Source organism: Lagopus leucura, unplaced genomic scaffold (genome assembly GCF_019238085.1).
Source record: "Lagopus leucura isolate 7727_CA_CO unplaced genomic scaffold, USGS_WTPT01 Super-Scaffold_100004, whole genome shotgun sequence".
NCBI lineage: Eukaryota > Metazoa > Chordata > Aves > Galliformes > Phasianidae > Lagopus > Lagopus leucura.
The window spans coordinates 39925828-39948648 of NW_024962264.1; the positions used below are offsets into that span (position 1 = coordinate 39925828).

Below are 22821 nucleotides of genomic sequence, written 5' to 3' on the forward strand. Positions count from 1 at the left end.
AAGAGCTAGGCCATCTTACCTCACTACACTGAGGAAGCTATTTTCACACACGCAGGGCATTTTTTGTTCTTCCAAGACATAAAAAGTTCAAAAAACCTCCTCATAGACTATGTGGAGTTTCCTAATGCAGTTCTCAGCCTGGGCTAACTAACTTGCTTGCCCTTAAGCTCTTTGGCATCTCATCTGCAGCAAACCCACAGCTGATTTTTCAAGCTCTGATGGTTTAGATTAAGTTTACTGATTTAGAGATCTATGCAACACCACCACCACTGCTGAGGGAAGGCTCCTTTCCTCCTGGTAAACTGCATTAAGAAACTGCCAGAGCCCAGTTAAACCAATACTGACAATATGATACACTGATGGACAGCTCTGCTCTGCATCACACAAACTGGCTGCTGAGTGCCAGCTCAGATGATTCTATAGAAACTCTCAACCTGAAGGTAACCCACTCACAGCTGTTCAGCTAGCTAACCCATGGCTAATGTGGCAAATAAAACAATCACTGGGATTTACCATTACTTTATACAGAAATAATCTGATTAGTTAGATGCCGCATGCCTCCTCTCTGTGTTTTATTTCTATACAATCTGAAATAAAAATTCTCTACAGTGAGGGCGGTAAGACATTGGAACAGGCTGCACAGTGAGGTTGTGGATGCCCAATCCCTGGAAGCATTCAAGGCCAGGCTGGGTGGAGCTGTGAGCAACCTGGTCTATAGGGAGGTGCCCCTGCCTGTAGCAGGGTGGCTGGAACTGGATCACCTTAATAGTCCCTTCCAACCCAAACCATTCTAAGATTCTATGAAAAACTTAAAAGTAAAATTGATCCAGCTTTCTAGCCCTGGATCTTCTGAATCAACTATATTTTTCCCACCATTCCTACTTTGCCAAAATTAACAAGGTGCTGAGCTACACAGTAGAAAGAATGTGTAAGAAAACAGGTACCACACCAACATTTACTAATGCTACCTGAAAGGAAGACTGTTCCAATACCCACTGCTGCACTCTTGGGCATTTTCCATCACTTCTTCACAGGATGATGGAACTGTGGAAGGATGCTGAGCACGGTTAGGGAGAAAATGAGAAAAAAAATGCAGAGCTTTTACATTTCATCTCTGACTGAAAGAGAGAACATTCGAAATCCGATACAGAGAAGCATTGATTTTTTTTTTTCTTTTCCTAAAGGAACACTGAAAATGAAAATGATACTAATCCACCTTTTCAGATACAGGAGAAGAGCTGGCTAAGAACATTTGTGAGGCCTGTCCATGCAATTTCCTTGTTTCCAAAGAGGACAGGATGCTAACCGCATACTGTAGTTACATATTGATAATTCACAAGTCACAACGGAAAAAGGGGAACCTCCATTTGCCCCAGAGTTTTCTCTTTGCTGTGAAAGCTTAAGATGAGCCTTTCTGCTGTCAATTCTATAATTCCCCTTGTAAGTTTACATTTCTAGTTATAAATCTTCTAATTAAACAAGTCTGCAACAACCGTGGGGGGAATAAAAAAGCAAATTTTAAGTACGGGGCCCTCTAGATGAGAGAGGAAAGTGCACAGAGAGCATGTTGTTGTGCACTCTGCTGGTGGGATGCACTGTACTCATTTTTACAGAAAAAACAACCTCCTAGGTGGAATCTGGGAGGGAAAACTAAACAAACAGGCAGCATGTAGAGCACTGCAGAATAGCTAAGTAACAAATGCGCTTTTATTTAAGTAAACAACTGACCTTAACTTGTGAAACATGTCCGTCTTCCTTTATACAGATGGTCTTCTCTGGTCCAAAGAGAAAGAGAGTAACAAATGCGCGCGCGTGTGTGCACTTCTGTGATGTAGTCAGCAAGAAAGAGAAGAGCACTTAAGTTCATGCACATTTTTATTGAGTAGTAATATAAAATGCTTCTCTCATTGTTACAAGTGCATGCTTTTGATTGCCAACATTTCGAAGTCAAATTACAAAGGCAAGGCTGTAGGCTGTAGTGAATTACTTGGGCACTTATACAATTGTTAAAAAATATCAATGGACCGTTTTGTTTAGTTTTTCTTTTTAGAATGAACCAGTCGAAACCCGTAACTGATATACAAAGGGAAAAAAGTGAAAAAATTACACATTTTGTGGCACATGACAGAACATAACAAAATGACTAAACCATTATGACATTAACAGTTATCATGCATTTAGAATTTCACATGTAACTACAAACTTATTTAAATTTCACAAGGTTTGCTAAACATGCTACCCATCTATATGTGCACTGACAAGCTCATGTTAAAAACTTTAAGAATACTCTTCCCCTTAGATTTTTCAAAGCTTTTTTTCGATTACAAAATTTCAAAGGCATTAAGCATTTTTTTTTAGAGAATATAAAGTACGCCAGTATACATACATTTCCAGTATAAGTCAGACCACTAAGCGCATTACAGTCCCATACAGGCCTATACAGCCATTTTTTTTCTTAAAAAACATGCATAGGCAGATTTTTACAGAATATAGATGCTTTTCACTGCACTTAATATGGTGTCTTGTTCACTATACTTAAAAATGCACCACTCATAAATATTTAAATTCAGCAAGCCACAACCAAGACTTGATTTACCAAAAAAAAAAAAAAATAAAATCCAAAACAAAACCCAGAAAACCCCCCAAACCAAACCCTCCTAATTATAAACAGCAAAAAAAGATTTATGTTACCATAATTCCAGTTTTTTTTAAAACAAAGAAAAGGATAATTGCTGCCAAATTAGTAAGATAAGTGTTATATTTAAAGAAGGGCATTGAAGCACACTAAAGAAACCTGAGGTAAGCATAATCTGTACAAAATTAATCCGTCTCTCTCTCTCTCTCTCTCTCTCTCTCACTCTCTCTCTTTCTCTCTCTTTTTTTTTTTTTTTTTTTTTTTTTGGCATTTTAAACAAATTTCCAACATTCTTTTTTTTTTCTTTTTTTCTATATTTTTAAAGACTGCCTAATTTATTTCATAGCCATTGTCTGACAAGAGTAGCAAAACATTATGAATAAATAGTCCTTATTTAGTTTGTACATTTTGTTAAAAATGCTTTGATGTCGTCCATGTTTAGTGCTGCAACTGTAAACGTACAATAGTAAGAAATTAAACAAAGTTTTCATGTCCAGTAACATAACAAAAGGCCTTTCAGTAACATATCTAGAAGTTCCCAGTGCAGTAGGAAAACATGTTCATTCCCCTAACTTTGCAATATATACCAGCATTAGCTTTCATTTTTCTACAAGCATTTTAAAGGCATGTCCAAAGGAGGTGTCTATCCCCCACCCCCCTCCCACCAGATTAAAGTTTACGATCTCTTCGGAGATGATTTTGTAAACCAAATCCAACACCTGGCCCCCAGAGCGAGTAAGCTATTATCAGAGGCAAGAACATCCAACTGCCAATGCGCAGCAACCCCATCGTGCCCTGCAGCTCACCCCCCGCCCGGGCAGCGGTCACTGAATATTGCTGCTATTACTGCCGTTGCTGTCAGTGCCATTAGTCTCTGTGGAGATTGCCTTGTTGATGGAGTTAAGGTTGGCATCAGATGGCACATCTCTGCGCGGAGGCATTCGCTCATTAATTCGATCTAAGCCTTTGGCCTCTTCGAAGCTAGTGATCTTATGCTGGGGTGAAAATCCTTTGATAGCTAAATAAAGGATTATTAAAAAGTAAAATTAGCAACGCAGAACTCTTGGCAGTTTTTCCCCCAACGAATGCCCTTCTTTGCCAAGAAGGCAACAAGAAGATCTGACAACATAACAGAGTCCTTACCGTGTACACACAGAGCTGGGGGTGAACCACCGCCACCTCTGGGAAACAATCTCTGTTTCTGAACAAGATCAACTTCCACTACTTTGTTGGTCATTGGGGTTCAGCCTAAAACGCTCTGAGGCCAACGTGAAACTACAGGCTGCAATGCGGAACCACTGTTAGGGCACAGTGGTGGCCCAGTGAGTTTGGCATTTGTTGTCAGGGCGTACAGCCTGGAAGACACTGTGCCCCACCATAATACCCTTTTATCAGGGAGAACTTCCACGGAACTTTCAACATGTCATGCACATTAAAACTAGGGGCTGACCCTGTAAGGGGTTGCCCAACATTCTTAATAACACAAGCAAGCTGCTTGCTGGTCATTTGGGGCAGTTGCCCTCTCCAGCTTCCCTGGACTTTTAGAAAGCAGCTCGAGTCAAATAGCAGCAATGCTGTGCAACACAGACTAGGGATATCATCATTTTGGCATATTGGTACAATTGAAATTTGAAAACACATTCACAGAGGACCAAAGTTCCAACTGGACCTGAGGACTTTTGAAACGCCTTTCAGCAGCAGCATTGATGAGGCCAACATTGACCTCAGCAGGCTTATGAATGTATTCACAGACCATGATTTATTTATTTTGTCTGTGATTGAAGAATTTAAGATATTTAGCTTTAAAGCAAAAGAGAACAAAGCACTGTAGGCAAACAGCAGGTCACAGCCCCACAGACAATTTGTAAAAGCCTTCTGTGTGTCTTTCTCTTATCTACACCAAATCAGTGTGCTGTACTTCCAGAATGCTGCTTGCACTTTTGTTATGCCTCTAACTTAACATGCCATATAGCAGAAATGGTGTGTTAGTACCAGGAAAATGCAAACTCCCTGGGGAGAAAAATGGCAGGGGAGTTTCAAAGATCAAATTCAATGTTCCTTCCCACTCTTTATCTTCTCCCCTCTCTATCCCAAAGCATCCCTCCTCCAAAATGTAGTCCCGGTTCCAGACAAGCTTGAACTTCTGCTAAAAAAGAAAACACCAAACAAACAAAACCAAAACCCCGAACCCCAAACATCCCTGGTACCAATCTACCACTCCTTGCATTTAGTGGGAGCGAGAAAAGCATTTTCATGCTGGTATTTTTGCCAACCATTCCTGTGAAAATGGATACATCCTGTTTGCCTCAGGATTTAGTTCCTTAGCCAGTTTCACAAATGTTAGATTGGAACTTTGAATTGCATGGTTTTTAACATGTATCACCCTTCAACTCAGAAAAACAACAACATAATGGCGATTAGTTAAGTGAGCAGGGATGGAGCAGTGAAAACAGAACAGGCCCTAAAGTGAGTTTTTTTCCAGTATTTCATCTTCTACCACAAAAATGAGGATGTCTAACAAGCACCCAGGCCAATCCCTTAAAGCAACAGTTTAATGGATGGCTGTGTTGAAACTGAAACACTTGCTGTGTTCTGGAGCCGGCAAGAAGCACAGCTCAGTTGGAATTACAGCAATGGAGCACCTGGTGTCATCAGGCCCTGAATCAAACTGCAGAGGGACAATTAGAAAAGGGCAAAACATTTTCTCCATCATTAGCTTTGTCTATGTAGACTTATCCATTACAACTGTGGTTACTGTGTCTAACTAGTGAGGAAAGCAAATCAAGAATTAACATGAGGAGTGCATCATCCTGGAATGGGATCAAGTTCAATCAATTGCACTTCAAGCAGACACATTGTCATCTGTAATAGTGAAGAAGGTGCTCTGCTGCAGTTGCTGGTCAGACAACGAGTATTAGCAGTTTACATTGAGAGTATACTAAACACAACACATAGTCACAGAAAATCACAGAAAACAGCCAAACTGTCAACGAGAATGCACACTGCAGATTAGAGATCGCCAATAGGAATAGATAATTCCAACATAAATAGCAGCTTACTCACTGCTATTTAGAAAGCAGTTGTATTTTCTCTTACTTATTTGTTCTATAATTTTATTCACTGCTTTACAAAAATCAAAAACAAATTCAACTGGCCAAAAGGGCACATCTCACCAACAGACAGCAATCATCAGATTTTGTATATTTATCTAAAAAAGTACCCACCAAAAATTTGAGAGGGGCAAGAACAAAATACAACTGAAGAATTTTGTTTTAAAGGGGAATTATGAAAATTCTTCTTCCAAAACTTTATAATGCTGAATGAATACCGTAGATCTGCATCGCAATATGCAATTACTTTGGTATTAACTGTATAGTTAAAAATTGCTTATGGGTAAAATTAGAGGCCTGTCAATAAAGCATCATAGTTTTTGATGCTAAACACTCAGCTATCTTCCAAGGCAGCCAGACAGTTTTCATTTGTAGCTAAAAGAGTGCTAGTGTTAATGGTTGATCTAATGTAAATATCCAGTGTGTAAACTGCCACTACCAGAGGAAAAAGACGTCTTGCAGACAGATGCCTCGTGTAGTTTTACTTAAAAGAGAAACAGAAATGTGCTGAACTGTAACAAAAGACCAATATATATATTTTTTTTTACTAGTGAACTAAAAGAAAAAAACAACAAACTGAAGAAAAAACAACAAAAGGAAAAAATATTAAAAGGCTGCGTGTTTTCCTTGACTAGAGATTGCTGAGAATGATTAGAGGCAGAGACAAGACCCAGCCTTCAGCTTACAGCTTTGGAGCTATGTGTCACAGAGCATTTACGTGCTGCTGCCGAGTTATGTCCCTCAAGATCCAAGTCCCCTGATCTCCTACTGCGGCATTACTCAGTGCTTGGTTCAACACACAGGAATTCCAACAGGATCGTAACTTTCAGAAAGAAAAAAAGACGACGACAACAACAACAACAACAAAAAACATTTTCCCCTTTAAAGCAATTACATTTTGGTTAATACCGAGCCACAATTGTTAGCCCAACACCCACACAATCTGTACAAGCTACAGCAAAATGAATACACCCAGCAGAGCCCTTATCTGTTGTAGCACCAACAGAAAGGGGACTGGCCAATTTACCTTCATCAGCCTCAATAGCCTCAACAGTAGCTGAAGAGAAGAAAGGGGTAGCAAAACGAATGAGAAAAATGAGCAGAGGATTTTAACTCTAAGAACAAATCAGTGAACAGCAAAGGAGCTAAAACACTAATGTTACTGTAAGTGCTGGATTTTGGCAAAACAGACACACACAGAAATGCTACATAAAAACAGTAATTTGCAGATCAAATTAAACTGAAATGTTTGAAACAGAAAGATTCACAAAGTTTATAAAAGCGTATTAGAAAACTTTTCTTTGAATTAAAAAAAAAATTCCTACAAAATGAAAATGTCTTCTATGTTACACACCTGATCTGCATATTCGACCTGCAATGTTTATTGTATAATTCTCATGGCTTCAAACAAGAGCCATTTGATTTTCTGGATCAACAGAGAATGAAAAACAGCATAAAGCCATCACACCAAATTCATACCACTTACAAAGTTGGTTTGAAAAGTGTTAGCTGCTGGTACAGGGCAAAAGAATCACATAAGCAACTTCTAAGAATTTTTTTTTTTTGGCCTCTCTCCTGACTAAAAGAAACCTCCCCATAGGGTGGGAAAGAGTTTGCTCAGAGAGCTTTTTTCTCCGCTTGCAATCTCACTCAGTTTGCTCCATCTGGAAGTGTGCAGTGTCCTTTATAGCAACTCAATCTTTGACAACAAAATCATTTTAGTATTTTCAACTGATGGACATTGAAACCAGACTGAAAGCTGTTGGGCTTCCAGAGCTGCAAAGCCTGGTCAGAGAGAGAAAAGGAGATTTCTGCACTGTTATGAGTAAATAAATACACTATATGTTATGACTGCTTTTAAACCTTCACAGTTATTAAAAAATATAGCTTGCGTTTGAGATCTAACCATCAGCTTTGGCTTGAATTTGTTCCTACAGTCAGAGTTTTACAGATGGAAGCAAATCAGCAAATGTGATCTAATATAGCAATCATACAGTTAAGCATTTAAGAAGAAATGTTGATTTTCAAGATCTTCACTGGTTTAAAGAACAGCTCAATAAGCAAAGTTTCTAGGGATTTCTCTCTTTTTTTGCCTTGTTTCTCCACATAGAGAAGCTTTTTTTTTTTTTTTACCTCCATAAATCCCTGTTTATTTATTTTTGTGGTTAGGATGTTAAATATGGATTGATATCAATTCTAAAATATGTATAATATTACCTTGCTGCATGGGGAAATTAGAGGAGCTAATCCACATGCACCAAGGTAAGCCTGTGCCTCTCAAGCTATAGAATGAGAGAAAAGACAAAAATTAAGCAACTGAACTAATACAGATGCAAAAGAAAAGGAAACATGACAACTACGATGAGAAAAATTAAAATGAAAACTAGATCCAAACCAGCACTGACACATTAGGAAAAGAAATAGGTGACTAAAATGTATTACTTCCACAGAACATAGTGGTCATATTTTCTGTTAAAACATACAATAATAGGAATGTATGCTTAATAGAAACTATGTACATTTCAGACTGTTTGGTGAATGGAGTACTACACGTTAACTAATTCAGATGAACATGTATAGTAATGTTTTACTGTGCTGGAATACTGCAGTATGAGGAGATTTTCCTTTCAGTCATTTGTAAACCAGGCTTCTAGGCAATTTTCTCAAATTCATTTCAATTCCTAACATTTAGCCAGGGCAAAAACAGCAGTTTCCTTGGATCATGTTTTCTGACGTATATAATGCAACCATAGAGTGAAAAAGCCTAAGATAAAGAGCTCAACCCTGCTGAGAGAGGTATCCCATGGAATCATATTGCAGCATTTTCAAAGCAGAACGTTACTATGTCTGTAACACACAAGTCATCAAAAAGAAAAAGGGAAGGAAAAAGGGGAAAAAGGTGTACCACAGAATACCTGCATCTTCCAGGTAAGAGAAAAGAGACAGTAAACGGGAAAAATACAGAGAAAGAATGCTCCAGGAGGGAAACAGGAAAATCAGAGGCTGAGACTGTGTTAAAATTATAAATATTTCTATTTCTTACATCTACTGCCAACAGGAGCTCAGTAAGTCTGAGACTGGTATATATATATACGTATATATATACACTCTATAGTAATGCACACAGAAAAAAATGGAGAGCTTATAGTAGTAAATAAATACTTTGCAGCTCTTTATTTCAAAAGGAATATTTCATCAAAGGCAGCCCTACTACAGACTTAAGAATTACCTGTAACAAAAAGCATTTGGTAAAAAACTGAGCCAACAATACTGTGTTTGTGTACAAGGCAAACAGTGTTGTTAAGAGCCTCCCTTCCTTTCAGCTTAAATCAGAATGTGAAATTGCTCTCATGCTGTCAGCTAGAATTGCTAGAAGATAAAATCTACTTCTAGAACTATTTTCATTGGTGATTCTCTGTGAGGAAGAACAAATCAGATAAAATAAGGGCTTGAGTGTCATTATCTAAGCTGAATCTCCTGTACTCAGTGTATCAAAAGCTGCTCTTGAGAAAAATAAAAGATGACACTACAAACTGTGGAAACAGCCACTTCAGATGTGATGCTGATCTAACACTGAACAGTTGATTCTCAGGAAATTTTTCCCCTCCTCTTTCTTCGAAAATCAGTGGTACATAACAAGTCTGGAGAAATGGCCTGACATGAACTGCTCCAAATGCTCCAGTACAACAAATCACCTGTTTCACTTTGTCCTTTATTTATTTATTTCTGAGAAGACTTTGGCTATTTTTCTTGGGCTCTTCACATGGCAATCATTTCTTTTACAAATAATGACACACAGAGGCAAACATGCTTACCGCTTTGCAGTGTTTGTTTTCCTCCAGAAAGCACACCACTGGGCAGCATTCCTGTGGGAGTCAGCCCTTTCAGTGTCAGCACACTTTCACTCTCCTCCCTACAGAAGGAAAAAAATAAGGACATCATTCTTTTTCTTTCTCCCCTCACAACACTGGGCCTTTGTCCTCTATGTCAGCAGTTCACCTTCGCACCACACCGTACACGCACTGTCACTACAGTTAACAGAATAACCTGCATCTAGGAACCAACATACACAAATACCTATATTGGATTGCGCTACAACTGCAAACTTGAAAGGATAAAGACCAAAGCAACAGTTATTGTCAATTAAGTATTTAAATGTCTCACATTGTGTGGTCCAAAATCAACTTAAATTGTTTTCTTTTTGCCTACACCAGGAGTTATTTATTATTGATCATCAGCCACTTTAAAAACAGAACAGAACACAGAGCGAGAAACTCATTAAAATTAATAAGCACTTCCACCCATAAAGGGTGAGTGCTCACTATGAGCACTCTTCTTCTAGTTTTGTATGCTGAAAGTGACGCTGGATTCGAGAAAATATTATAGGAAACTGAAATACGTTTTCCAGGCCCCCGAATACATATGGTTTTCAAGAGATGTCACGACAAATCCAACAGGTTTATCCAGACATGACATTGCATGCAGCCCTCTGCAGTGTTGATGATGTAACTTTTCAGCAGTAAAACTGACCCCAATTCTTCAAGAAATGAATATTTTAAGGTGTTTTACTTTGAAAAATAGAATGGCGTTAAGCTGGAGGAAGTAAACAGAAAGACAGATTTTGAGACGAATATGGTTTTGTTTATCAAAACTGCTTGTATTAGAATTGTTGACAGAGTTTTCTTTAGCCCAACGTGCCCTGAATTACTCATTTATTTCAAACAACTCGTTTACCTATGACATTTGCTCTTGATGTTCTATTTTTAGTTGAAAATGATTCTTTTCACACACATGCTTTTTTTAGTGTAAAAGTCCAAAACACATTGTGACTGTTTTCACGTTTCTCAGGCGATTAGAACTAATGTTCTAATGCCCACTAATTCCAAATGCCCACTAATTCCAAATTTAAGATAGTGTTGTAATTCCACTACAGAATACTGCCAATATACTGCCAAATTTTTGCTTGTTCTTGCTTTGCTGCTGTAAGAAATGGTATAATGCCAAATAATTTGGTTCATTTTTTCTTTTTCTTTTGAATTAAACTGAGATATCACTTTGCGCATCACATTCACAGGAAAAGCTGATTTACAGTATTCTTTCTTATTCTCTTCAAACCACTAAAGCTAAAACTGTAAGCTGTGAGGCTCATGGATATCACTTAAAACAAAGCATAAACCAGAATTATGTTGTATCCATCTCCCATCCTTGAAATGATATATATGTAAAAGACTTCTCTGCATATTTAAGTCCAGGTTTCTGTTAAATTCATCCTATATTTCAAAAGGTGCTCCTCAAAAAATATAGTGAATCCAAATGCTGCAGTTGAAGGCTATGGGAGAAAGCCAGTTCCCCAAACTTTGTTTACTCAATATCACCAGATAAAAATAACTGTGCTATTTTGTGAAGGTGGTGGCAATGTCAGCTCCAGGCTTTCTGCCAGATTTAATACAGATGAGCAGGTGGAAACATCTGATTGCACCCCGTCTTGTTTAGGGAAAAGGCACTATGCCAATTTCTCTTTTTTATGGATACCACTGAAGCAGCTTGTGCATCACTACTGCCTCACACATAAAAGTTTGGAAACCCCAAAAAGAAAGCCCATAAAGTCCTCCATCTCAGTATGCAATTTAAGCCATGCTGTTGCAATCTGCAGCGTGTGGGTGAACTGTTGTGTCCTGAATATGTGCCCACTGCTTGCACATTGCAGGAGAGTCTCAAATCAAGGAAGTTTGTGAGTTCCACTTGAAATCAAGAGCGCGTTCTTCAAGTAACTATATTTATTTCTTTTATTCCCATCATATTACCACACCAACACGTTTTTAAAAATCCTTTGATTTTGTACCAATTGTAAAAGCTATAAACAGACTACAACAGAGCAACATACAAGTTCTGAGCTCCTCACTACAAAAAAAGACATCGAGGCCCTGGAGCATATCCAGAGAAGTGCAATGAAGCTGGTTAGGGGAATTATGAGGAGTGGTTGAGGGAGCTGGGATTGCTTCATTTGGAGATGAGGAGGCTCAGGGGAGACCTTATTGCTCTCTACAACTACCTGAAAGGAGACTGTGGTGAGGTGAAGGTCAGCCTCTTCTCCCGTTTAACTAGCAATAGGACTAGAGGGAATGGCCTCAACTTGCACCAGGGGACGTTCATGTTGAAGATTAGGAAAAATTTCTTCTCTGAAAGAATGGTCAGGTGCTGGAAGATGCTACCCAGGGAGGTGGTGAGGTCACCGTCCCTGTAGATGTTCAAGAAACATTTAGATGTTTTACTGAGGTACATGGTTTTGTGGGGAAATATCAGTGGTAGGTGGACAACTTGACAACTTGGATGATTTTGGAGGTATTTTCCGACCTCGGTGATTCTATGATTCTGTAAGTTCCTGAATAAATCAATCAATAAATAAAATCCATTTGCTGCAAGGGAAGAATAACTGCATTTTCTATATTTAGACTTCAGTAGAGTATAGCATTTTTTTCTATTCTACTCAGAGACATCAGATGGAAAGTTCTAACATTGGCTAGCAACTAGTTACTCATGTTCATGTGTTTGGGGGAGTGCAGCTGAAGGTAACAAGCTGCTGCAATTCGCACTGATTTCCTGGATTTTTAGTTAATTTACCCTATTGCTTTCATATTTAATCACTTGTAGCATGAACTATGAGTGACAAAGCAGGACATTTGCCTTCCCTTTTGATGAGGCATTATGTGGAGTATACTCTCTCTTTTCATTTAACACTTGCCTCACAGTGTCTAACAGAGTTAACTAGCAAATGTTGAGAGAAAAGACTTAGAACAAAAAGTAACCACAATTTTCTTTGCTGATGTCTTGCTTTGTTATTAGTATTAAGTCCAGCAAAAACACCAAGGAAGATTTTTCAATGAGTCATGACAAATAGCAGTATTTCATGAATAAAAACTTTTTTAAAAGGTTGCAGCAGCAATAGAGTGCTCTATGTAATCATCAGAAGTTGTCTCTAAAGAAACAACAAAAACCCCACAGCAAAAAACCCCTTACTTACCTTAGCACTGAGAAAACTCTAGCCATTTTTCCTATTGCTCTTATCTTGTTCCTTATAACCTCCTTTCGAGCAGCAGCTGTTGCTCCTATGATAAATACATTAAAAATACTTGTAGAGTATTGTAAATAATATATTACTATTCTGAACACAAGAAATGCCATATTAACACAATAGTTTGCCAAACTAAGCCATTGTCTGCACTCAAAAATACTACTTTTTGTTACTTGCAGCTCAGGTTGGTCACTTTTCAAGTCTGGTTATTATTATCTTTACAACTGTGATCCTCTTTTCTGCCATATATGAAGCCAGTGTGTTTTTCATCAACGTATTCTCATTTTCCATTTCAAAAACATTTTCAGAAACAAGCTACTTAGAATGTAGTTAAAATGTGAAAAAAAATATTCAACATGAAAAGTGTCCAAGTCGTAAGAAGTCAGTTTAAAATAAATAAATAAATAAAATAGCAATGGAGTTAAAATCTGTTTTACAAACTCGACATTTTAAGTGGAAAAACAATCACACTTCACTCAGTTGTCTTAAAAAAAAAAAGTGATTGGAATACATTTAAGGACAAGGAGGACGTGGTACCCTATCAGAAAAGCATTTGAGGGGTAACAAAACCTAAAACCAGAATTCTGGAAACCAGCATGAAACTGTAGAGATTATGTTGGCTGGCAGCAGTTAATAGAGTTCCATAGAAAGTACTTTCTTCCCACCATTACTATGGCCTGTTCATATTACTTTGAAATTTATGAACTCACAAAATAAAAAAAACCATACACTGAAACAGTGACTGCCTTTTAGCTTGTTTTGCATGTGCAATTGCTAGTTGGATATAATCAAAACCAAGGAAATAAAAAAAAAAAAAAAAAAAAAAAAAAAAGGGAAGAAAATCACCTGAATGGGGGAAAACAAATAACTATATTAATAAGTTAACTGAACCAGCAGTTTTTTTTTAAAAATGCTTATATAAGAAAAGACTGTGCTGTACTAAGTGAACAGGTTCACTTGATTATCAAAACCAAAACCACATACATCATAAAGATTTCTCCTCAGAGCATTCTGAATGAAAGGCAACTTTGCCTTGTATGGCTTGTATATTGTCTGACTATTCCTACCTCTGAACTTCAACGATGCAAACAGAACAAGACTACAGCAAGGTGCTGCTTGCTTCTTTGCTCTTCCAGAATTCAAGGACAAATTGATAATTTTTATCTTCAATTCCAGATGAAAAGCAGCAGAAAAGCCCAGCCCTGGACCTGGTTGCACAGGCCTTCCTTCACCATATTTAAGCACAGTTACCTCAGCCAGAAGGGTTAAGAAGGAAACACTGACTCCAGCCATTTGGGGAGTGCTGGAGCAGTCCAACTGAGCTAAGCAGGTTTGCTGGGTACTTTCCACGGCCAACATTGAGATAATTCTTGTGATTCATCTCCACACAGCTCTGCTGACAGTAGCCCCACAGTTCCACTCTCAGGCTCTCCTGCTGCAAATCTCTCCCCTACAATTAATCTCCCAACTGCTTGAGTCATCTCATGGAAGTACAGGGATTGCTTAACGCTATTCACCAGGCTGGCCTGGCTATACTCCGGTATTTTAGAAGAAGTGAAAAGGATGTTACTTTTGCCTTTCCATCTCTTAGAGCAGCTCTCAAATGCACTATTTTCAGGCTTTTCTAATTGTCCTCCTAATATATCTTGGAATTGAATCTGCGTCTTGAAGTTCAAAATGAAAGAAGCTATGCTCAGAAGGATGTCTTTCAACTCAAGAGCTAGTTTGGGGCATAAATATGTGATTCTAGATTATAAAGAGCAGGAGAAACAGCTGTAACTTAGCTGTAACTGAATTATATTTAATGTATTAGTAAGAACTTAGTGAAAAATTTAAATTAAACAGCAATAAATCATGTTTGTCAGGAAACAGTACATTCCTCCCTCAGTTTCTACAACCTCACTAAATTGTACCTTAAGGTAGTATGACATGGCTTTCATTCTTTTTTTCTCCTAAAAGCACTTAAAACGCAATTTGTCTTTTCTTTCTGGTCTCACTGCTCCTTTATTACAAGCCCACACTGTTCTAGTAGATCTTGTAAGTACACTTGACCTTTTTCAGCCACTGTTCAATTTCCAGAAGAGTTGAGAACTGGGAATATAATTTGTTACTGAAGTAAAACACAGTGCTCTACCCATAAATAAAAAATAAAAAATGCCTTAAATCATAAAATATAACAATCTCAGAATGAGTGTTTTATTTCTCACCAACACGCATACAATGTCACTGAAAGATATACCCAGAGATTTCTGTCTCTGCTGAATTCCCTAATTTGTAACAGATTTGTGACAATGACAAAAAAAAAAAAATCTGTTCACTAATTATCGGTAATGACTTCATTTATTTTATTCATGTGGTTTTTTTTGTTTTTGTTTTTGTTTTTTAAATATTATGTGCTAAATAATGCACCTAGCATTCACAATGTGATATTGCACTGCCAATTTTCACTGAATGTTGCTCACTGAACCCCCCATATATATATATGAGTGACAGAGCACTGGAACAGGTTGTCCAGGGATGTTGTAGAGTCTTGAGATATTCAAGGTTCTTCTTTGACACCTACCTGTGCAACCTGCTGTAGGGAACCTGCTTTAGCAGGGGGAATGGACTCAATGGTCTCTAGAGGTCCCTTCCAAATCGGTGTCTGTGTGATATTTAAATCTTTGACTCACATTTTAAGTGTAACTACTCAGTTTTTGTGTTCTGAAATTCACAATTACTGCAAATCTCTATGAGTTACTTCAGCTGCACTTAAACATAGATTTAACACGGAAGTAAATAGATCATAACTTGAGAAATGACTATGAGTAAAACAGTTAATTTTAACCTTAGCAAACATAGCCTGATATACACCTTATATATACACACACATACACATTATTCTTTCAATATCTTAAACTATTTGCATAAAAATAACTAAAAAATAATTATGAATACAACCAAGGTTAAAACCGGACAAATCATTTTGGAGGCAGAATAAAAGCTTTGAATCTCACGTCAGTAATTTAACAAGTTCTATTGGATTTCAGATTGTAGCATCTATAAAATTATTTTGCAAGCTGTATCTATAGGATTTACATAAAATATAATCTAAACTTTCAGATTAAGAAGCAAAAAGAAAGAAAATATTGAGATGTGGGACTGAACAGATATGTAACAAAACTGGTTAAAAAAACCTACAAACGAAAATCAAAAATTGATTCTCTGAATGACATCCTAATATATTATGTATGAATATATTATGCATGAAAGCAAATTAATGAAACTTAACCCTTCCAATTTATTTAATACCTTTCTTTTGTGCATAAATGGGATCTTCTTATGAATTCCAAGGGGAGAGGGGGGGAAAGAAAGAGATCAGTGATGTTTGCAGAATGAAAATAAAAAACAACAAAGAATATTTGACAACATCAGTGGAAACGCAATGTTTAAGTAAAGTCTGAAAAACAGAAAAGAAACAAATTAGGCAGGGAACACCCAAAAGGAAAGAAACAGATTGAAAACTATGGGAGAGAAAAAGAAAACAAAAAAACCTTTAAAAAAGCATAAGGCCTTGTTAGAAGATTTGCAGAAACAAACATGCAGGCAGATTAGCAGGTAAGTTTAGCCTCAGTGCTACCATCTCTTGACTGCATCCTTTCTTCTACATGATTGCAACTGCTCTAAGGCTCAGTGAATTCTCAGAACCAGCAGACTAACCCTTTCCGCTTATTTGGAGTGTACTGACTGATGACACCTCCTTCCTTACACCAAACACACCAATTCTTTATTTACATTTGATATCTAAAAGAATAGCTTGCTTCTGTAGATGTATATTGCTTCTAGCAAAACCAGCATTATCTATGGCACACATGCATTTGTCAGAATGACCCAGCATCTTGCAGTTAGCAAATCCAAGTGGCTTTATGGTACAGTGTACTGCGTTCTTACCCAACTATTTTTGAGAGAAACATGAGTGCAGTGCTCAGAGCCCTGGCGCAGCTGCACCATGGGATGTATTTTGAGGACTCTGATTACCTAGCGTGTGCTGTCAGGCTGGTTCAGAGGCAGAGCACACCAATGTGAAAAACGCTCCAGCTATGGAAATAAGCAGATCAGGCCAAAACAGTAAAAATCCCATTAAAATGCTCCTCTGCCACCAATTCATAGAGAGCACGTATGCCCTGCAGCACAACGTTGCTGCTTTGAAGGAATAATATGAATAAAATGGTGAAAAATAACCTCAATTTCTCTCCTAGTTAAAAATTAACTCATTCAAAAGCTGACTCCCATCTGCCCAGCTAGAATAATGAAATCTGTTATTGAGGCACTAGTAAGCGCCTGTGACCTGAAGCTGTTGTTCCCCCTGGGGCACTGTCTGTGTTACTTGGTGCAGAGCTTGTCCAGGTGTAATGTACCGCTGAAGACCTGAAGCACATGGCACATGCTGATTGCTGCTCGCTGTAGAAGCCAGTTTGACCAAGAGAACACATCTGACATGGTAACTCAGTTTAGTTTCAGACCACAGCACTTGACTGCAGAACCTGTGCTCCAGCCAAGGAATAACGGCTGCTACTAGCATTATGACAGCAGCTTTTTCAGTGAGAAGGCTGTGAGCTACAATGTTGAAGGCAATACAAAAATTAATGCAGGTAATTTAGAAGTGTCTTTATACCAAATCATGATAGCAACGCAAACAAAGCAAGCAGAGCATTTGTGTTAAGTTGTCTATTACATTACTGCACCTTTTTAATTAGCAGCTTAGTTTTTCAATGAAATGCATGAGGCCAGAAATGTTACTAATTAAAATAAAACAGGATTCTGACTACGTGCTGGCTGGATAGAGGTATTTGTAGCTCCTGTTGCTAAGCAATATGTTTGATGCACAAACCATACAGTGCATAGCTGCTGTTCACGTAAGGCATTTTCTTACTGGATTGGATTACGTTGCAACCACCACAGCAAACAGCAAAGAAAAGGTACCGCAAGAGGAAGCTATCAGAGATAAGAAAACCTGACGTATCATCTCCTCTCGTTTTTAAAGCAAGCGAAACCAAAAGCCATCAGGGAAGATACAGTCTAAAGGCAACTATGATTGCTGTCTAGGTTCTTTCCCACTAAGCATTCACATAACCACCTCCGACAAATTGATCAGATCCCCATGATGTATCTCCTTCAGGGGAAAAAAAAAAGTTTGGGGAGAAAGGAATACATGCTGTGGAGCATCTTGCTCATGGTGCTCATGATTAGATGCAGCATGCATAATGTGGGGAAAAAAAGAAAAACAACAAGAAAAAAGCTCACAAACCATGCAGTGAAGTCAGGCAATACTGATGGGGCTTTATTTTGAGGGGGAAAGTGAGTGAGAGGGGAAGACAGAGGGCAAGAAAATTAAGAGAAGATAAATGAATGATCGGTGCAAACCATAGTGATGGATCATTCTCACTACATGTGGGAACCCAGGTCAGGGCATGTTCAAACTGCAAGGAGAGAAAGGAAATCAGCAGCGAGCCCTGAGAGCTACAGGTGATGCAAAAATATGCAATGTTCAAACAAAACGCATCTGCTGTGGCAGATATCAGACACTTCCTTCTACAGGAAATACCGCTAAGGGAAAATGTCAGTGAGTGAACAGGACTCTGCAGACTAAAAAACAGTGGAAACGCTGATCCACTGCAAGGCTGTCAGCATACAGCCCTGACAGAACCAGTTTTAAACTGATAATCCTTCCAGTTTGCTTCATTAAGAACACAAATGAAACATCGTGTACTTCCTCCCATAAAAGGCAATGCTCTAAGAAAAAAAAAAAAGGCAACACAAAGTCAACTATCTTTGAGAAAAATATTATTTTCCTTTGTTGTATGGGTAATGCATAAAGAAATCATTAAAGATATCAGCCTCAATTTAAATTTATATTAACTTTCAGATGCAGTTTTATGTCCAAACCCCTCAGTCTCTCCCATGCATGCAGCAGTGCCCCTGGGCCCAGTGCTCCCTCTGGGCCACAGAAACATGTGTCCCACAGCCCCTGCAACCCCACTGCCACAGACCTCATCCTACAGCTGTAAGGGGACTCTCTGGGGAAACAGGCATGAAGATACCTCAAGTCAGGTTGTAGCTGCACATCCTAAAGAGGAAGATACTGCTAATATCTTCCTTAACATAATGTTGTACACTGAGAAAGTGTTCATATGGAAAAATCTGAAAGTACATTTAAGAGGATTAACATTACAGTACCAGGAATGGTTTAATTATTCTTCATCTAGAAATTTTAACGCCGTTGGGTATAATTATTCAATACACACACATTCAAGCCAAGAGGCTTTCAGCCCGCGTTGTTCCTTAGGCACCTGTAATACGGCAAGCTGCATGCCTGGAAGCATGCCATGGTACAGTTCCCTGGGAGACAGCTGCTGCACACTGCTCCCAGCACACAGCACAGGAAATCCGCAGCCGACACAGAGCCCTCCTGCTGCTGGAGACAGCTCGGTCCATGGCTGCAGCAGAGCTGACCACCATGAGAGCTGTTGTCCTGAAGGACATCAGGGAACCTGCACCTTTGGCTGTGCTTTGATAACACTCTGCTGAGCTGTCACCTGGACACAGGAGAGCTGATCCAGTGACACTTAGAAAAGGATGACAGCCACTAGCCTAGCTATGCTCTGCTTGGTGTCAATGGAAGCTTATACTACAACTTTAAAAGAAAATATTAGGTCAATGCTGAACTAATTTAAAAATCTTTCCCATAAAATCTTTGCTTTGGCAATGAATTCAGTGAAATTTCAGCCTGTGCTTAAGTGCTTTCTTGAGCCAAGGATTTAAGCGTATGGTTCTCCTGCTACTGTATTTAATTTGACACAGTTTTTTACTCATTGTATGCCTTCACACTGTTTCACACGCTGCTTTAATTACACAGTAGCTACTTATTAAATTACATAAGAAAAGTTTGGGCACAATATTCAAACAGGTGCTTTCTTCTCTGCACTGATTATTGGTTTCAGTAAATTCAGTCTTTGTCCCAAATCCTGCAAGATAATGTGCATGTCCACCCTGCAGCAGCTACAGAACAGGGAATCCCATTTGGCTTCTCAGGGTAAATGCAAAGCACTACAATCCATCCTCTTCTTTTCCATCATAAAGGAAACACTTATCAAAGCCCATGACATAACTTCCTCCTCTAAAGATTAAGAATAAAGACTCAAAGAGAATTTGAATGATTAATTCTATTTCGTTAAGTATTTGCCTTTCTTGATAATTCTCCACTTTCTCCTTTTTTTCACTCTACCAACAGACTTCATGAGAAATCAGTTGCTTAGTAGCTCTGTTTTTCCAGATTTATTTATTTTTATTTTTTAACTATTTCCTATCTCTAATTTTATTTCTACTTATTACACCAGAACACTGAAAGCAGTCATAGTAAGAACATTAGGGTTGCACAGGAGTTTTTTAATTTTTCTTAATAGAGAAGGGAAATTCTGGAGAGTTGCAATTGACTCTTGCACAGCCAAATAGCTAAGGAAATAAATTTATTTCCAAGAAACATCAAATTGCAAGATATAAGTATATTTTACTGTCAAAAAAATAGATACAAGAGAGCTTATTATATCAATTCCCTTCCAAGAATATTCCAAGAATATCTTATGATAATTCCTTTCTTTTTAGCAGAACATTTTCTGTATTTGCATAAGTTGATTTTTATTGATTACATTTATTTACTTAAATCCATTTAAATAAGAAAGTGCACTGAAAGAAGTGACTAAAAATATTTCAGGTACAATTCTTCCAAAGTTGCAGTACCTATGTTTTGGATAGAACACTGCAAGCTTATTTTTTTCTAGGAATAATTTCATCAATATAATTAAGCTTTCTGTGGGACTCACTGGTATATTATGCATAAAATCAACATCTAATCCTTTCGTGTCATGGCTCAGACATAACTCAGATTTCATGGAGAGGAAAGCTTTTTTAAAATAAAAATCAAAAGACTGAGACCAGAGAAAGATTTTACTTTTGGCTGGGGTTAGAAAGGCAAGATTTTCATTAATTCTTTCCAAAACATGCAGTAAGCAAATCCATTGGATTCTAGCACAACAGTTGCTTTCAGCAGCACAGAACTTCAGTGGGACCCAGAAAATTATCCCAGGGTTAGTAAATAAACCTTTGAAGTAGTTTCAAGGCAAACAATCTCTATTAGGGGCAGGACACTCTTACCATCAAAACCATCTTCTTCTGTCCCTAATTCATCATCCGAGCAGATGTTCAGCACGTTCACCAGCATCTCTGTCACTAAAGGAAAAGAAATGCAAAATGCTGATATCAAACTCCCCTGGTCTGTCAAAGAGCCAATTCTAGCCATGGTAATGTGAATGAAAATTCACTATGCAAATGGAACTCACTTCTTCAACATGGATCTTACTTTATGCATGTAATAATAAAAGCATGGAGTGTCTGGTGTAGTTAATAAAAGGGCAGCTTGCATAGTTTTCCAGTAGAAAATTGTTCTAAACATAATAATCACTGCAATAAATAAATGAACGTAAATAAAATAAAAAAAATAATTACGATCTTTGCAACTGTCGAACAGCTAGGTAACTTCTGGGGTTTTTTTACCCCTCAATACATCTTTTTTTTTTTAATCAACTTGGACAACACAGTTGACTGCTCTTCTCTTGCTGCTACATTGCTGTAAGGATTTCAATTTGCAGAGAAAAAGAAGTAACATTCCAAATGAAAAGTTATCGAAAGAGTAATGACAGTAATACTTTCATTACTACAGAGTCTTTAATAAACACTAGTTTTAGTTCAACAAAACATTAGCCCTATTGAGATGCCTATAAAGGGGCAGCATCTCTTAAAACCCAGGACTAATAGTACAAAAACAAATGTCGTTGGTAAATTCGAATATGTTCAGCTTGTTTGCTTTACAGCTCAGGCATGGAGGGGCCAGCCTCAGACCGCCTTAAACTCAGCCCTTTTGAGAAATGGGAAAAGTGAGGCACTGACCTGAGAGCACACAGAGAACAGCCAAAATCCCAACAAAAAAAATGACAGCCAAGTAAGTGGATTTAGAGATCAAAAAAGCTGAGGTTGTGAGGTAAATGTGAAATCATTAGGAGACTGATAAAAACTCCACTACATCTACATATAGTAAGCATCATTAAAATGGTTACCAGGCACAGCCAGCCTTGCACCAGCTACACAGACTGAAAGTTTAAATTTTTGAATCAAATGGTTGTTAGAATTCTCTTCTGTGACAACTATGATGGTTTGAAACATAAGAAGGGTGGAGCAAAGCTATATTTTTCCTAAATTAGTGCAGGATTTAATATTTATTCCTTTGACAATATTAGTGGAAAGACTTTCCACACTAAAAATTACAAATGTAACTAACTGCTTCCTACCTTTGTTGGCCTTTGAGGAATAAAAAAATCTATAAAAGAAGAGAATTAAAAAGCTGTATAGAACATGAACTCTTACACTCCATGTGTTTTGTTTTGCAGAAAGGGGAAACACTAATTTTACCTCCTTTTCTTTTGGCTTCAAACTTTGCAAGCAATTGGTAACAGTGAGCGCATGAGAAGACACGGACAAGAAATTAAAAAGACAAAAGAGTGGATGTGTTCTCAGTATCTCACTCAATCTTGACTGTGCATCCTGAAATCCTGAAGTCCTAGGGTTTCATCTATGGGAATGTCAATAAGAGACCTCTGGGAAATGGTCTGACAGAGCATCCTACAGAACTGCCATGTATATGCAGAACAGACTCATCATCAGAACAGGCCCTGCCTGAATTTATGGTCAAACAAAACTAAAGCATTTTATCTGCCTCACGAAACTCCGAACCATGCATCAGCACGGATTATGTAATGTCTCCATTAGTGGAAACAGCTGTCTATTTTCTGTTAATCCTCATTTTATTGTCTATCTGTTCAGTTCACAGAGATCTCAGCCATGTCAGTGGCAGCTTTTCTAGTGCAAAGGAGTGGCTGCAAACAAAGCTGGTCATGACTGCAGGTAAGAGCCAC

At 38.0% G+C, this 22821-nt stretch overlaps 1 protein-coding gene across 3 annotated transcripts in view; it reads right to left on the reverse strand.

Moving 5' to 3' along the window:
- Positions 1–1857: 1857 nt before the first annotated feature.
- PPP3CA (protein phosphatase 3 catalytic subunit alpha) overlaps positions 1858–22821 on the reverse strand; it is a 189573-nt gene continuing 168609 nt past the window's right edge. Inside the window, exons 10-14 of one of the 3 annotated variants that reach the window (XM_042871136.1) lie at positions 21008–21082; positions 16109–16132; positions 12767–12851; positions 9561–9658; positions 1858–3653 (exon numbers count right to left, since the gene is read on the reverse strand). In XM_042871136.1, the coding sequence (XP_042727070.1) occupies positions 3460–3653; positions 9561–9658; positions 12767–12851; positions 16109–16132; positions 21008–21082 (476 nt within the window). In that variant the 3' untranslated portion in view covers positions 1858–3459. Of the gene's footprint in view, positions 3654–9560; positions 9659–12766; positions 12852–16108; positions 16136–21007; positions 21083–22821 lie in introns of all 3 variants that reach the window. The other 2 variants (XM_042871135.1, XM_042871137.1) reach the window with 2 other exon arrangements.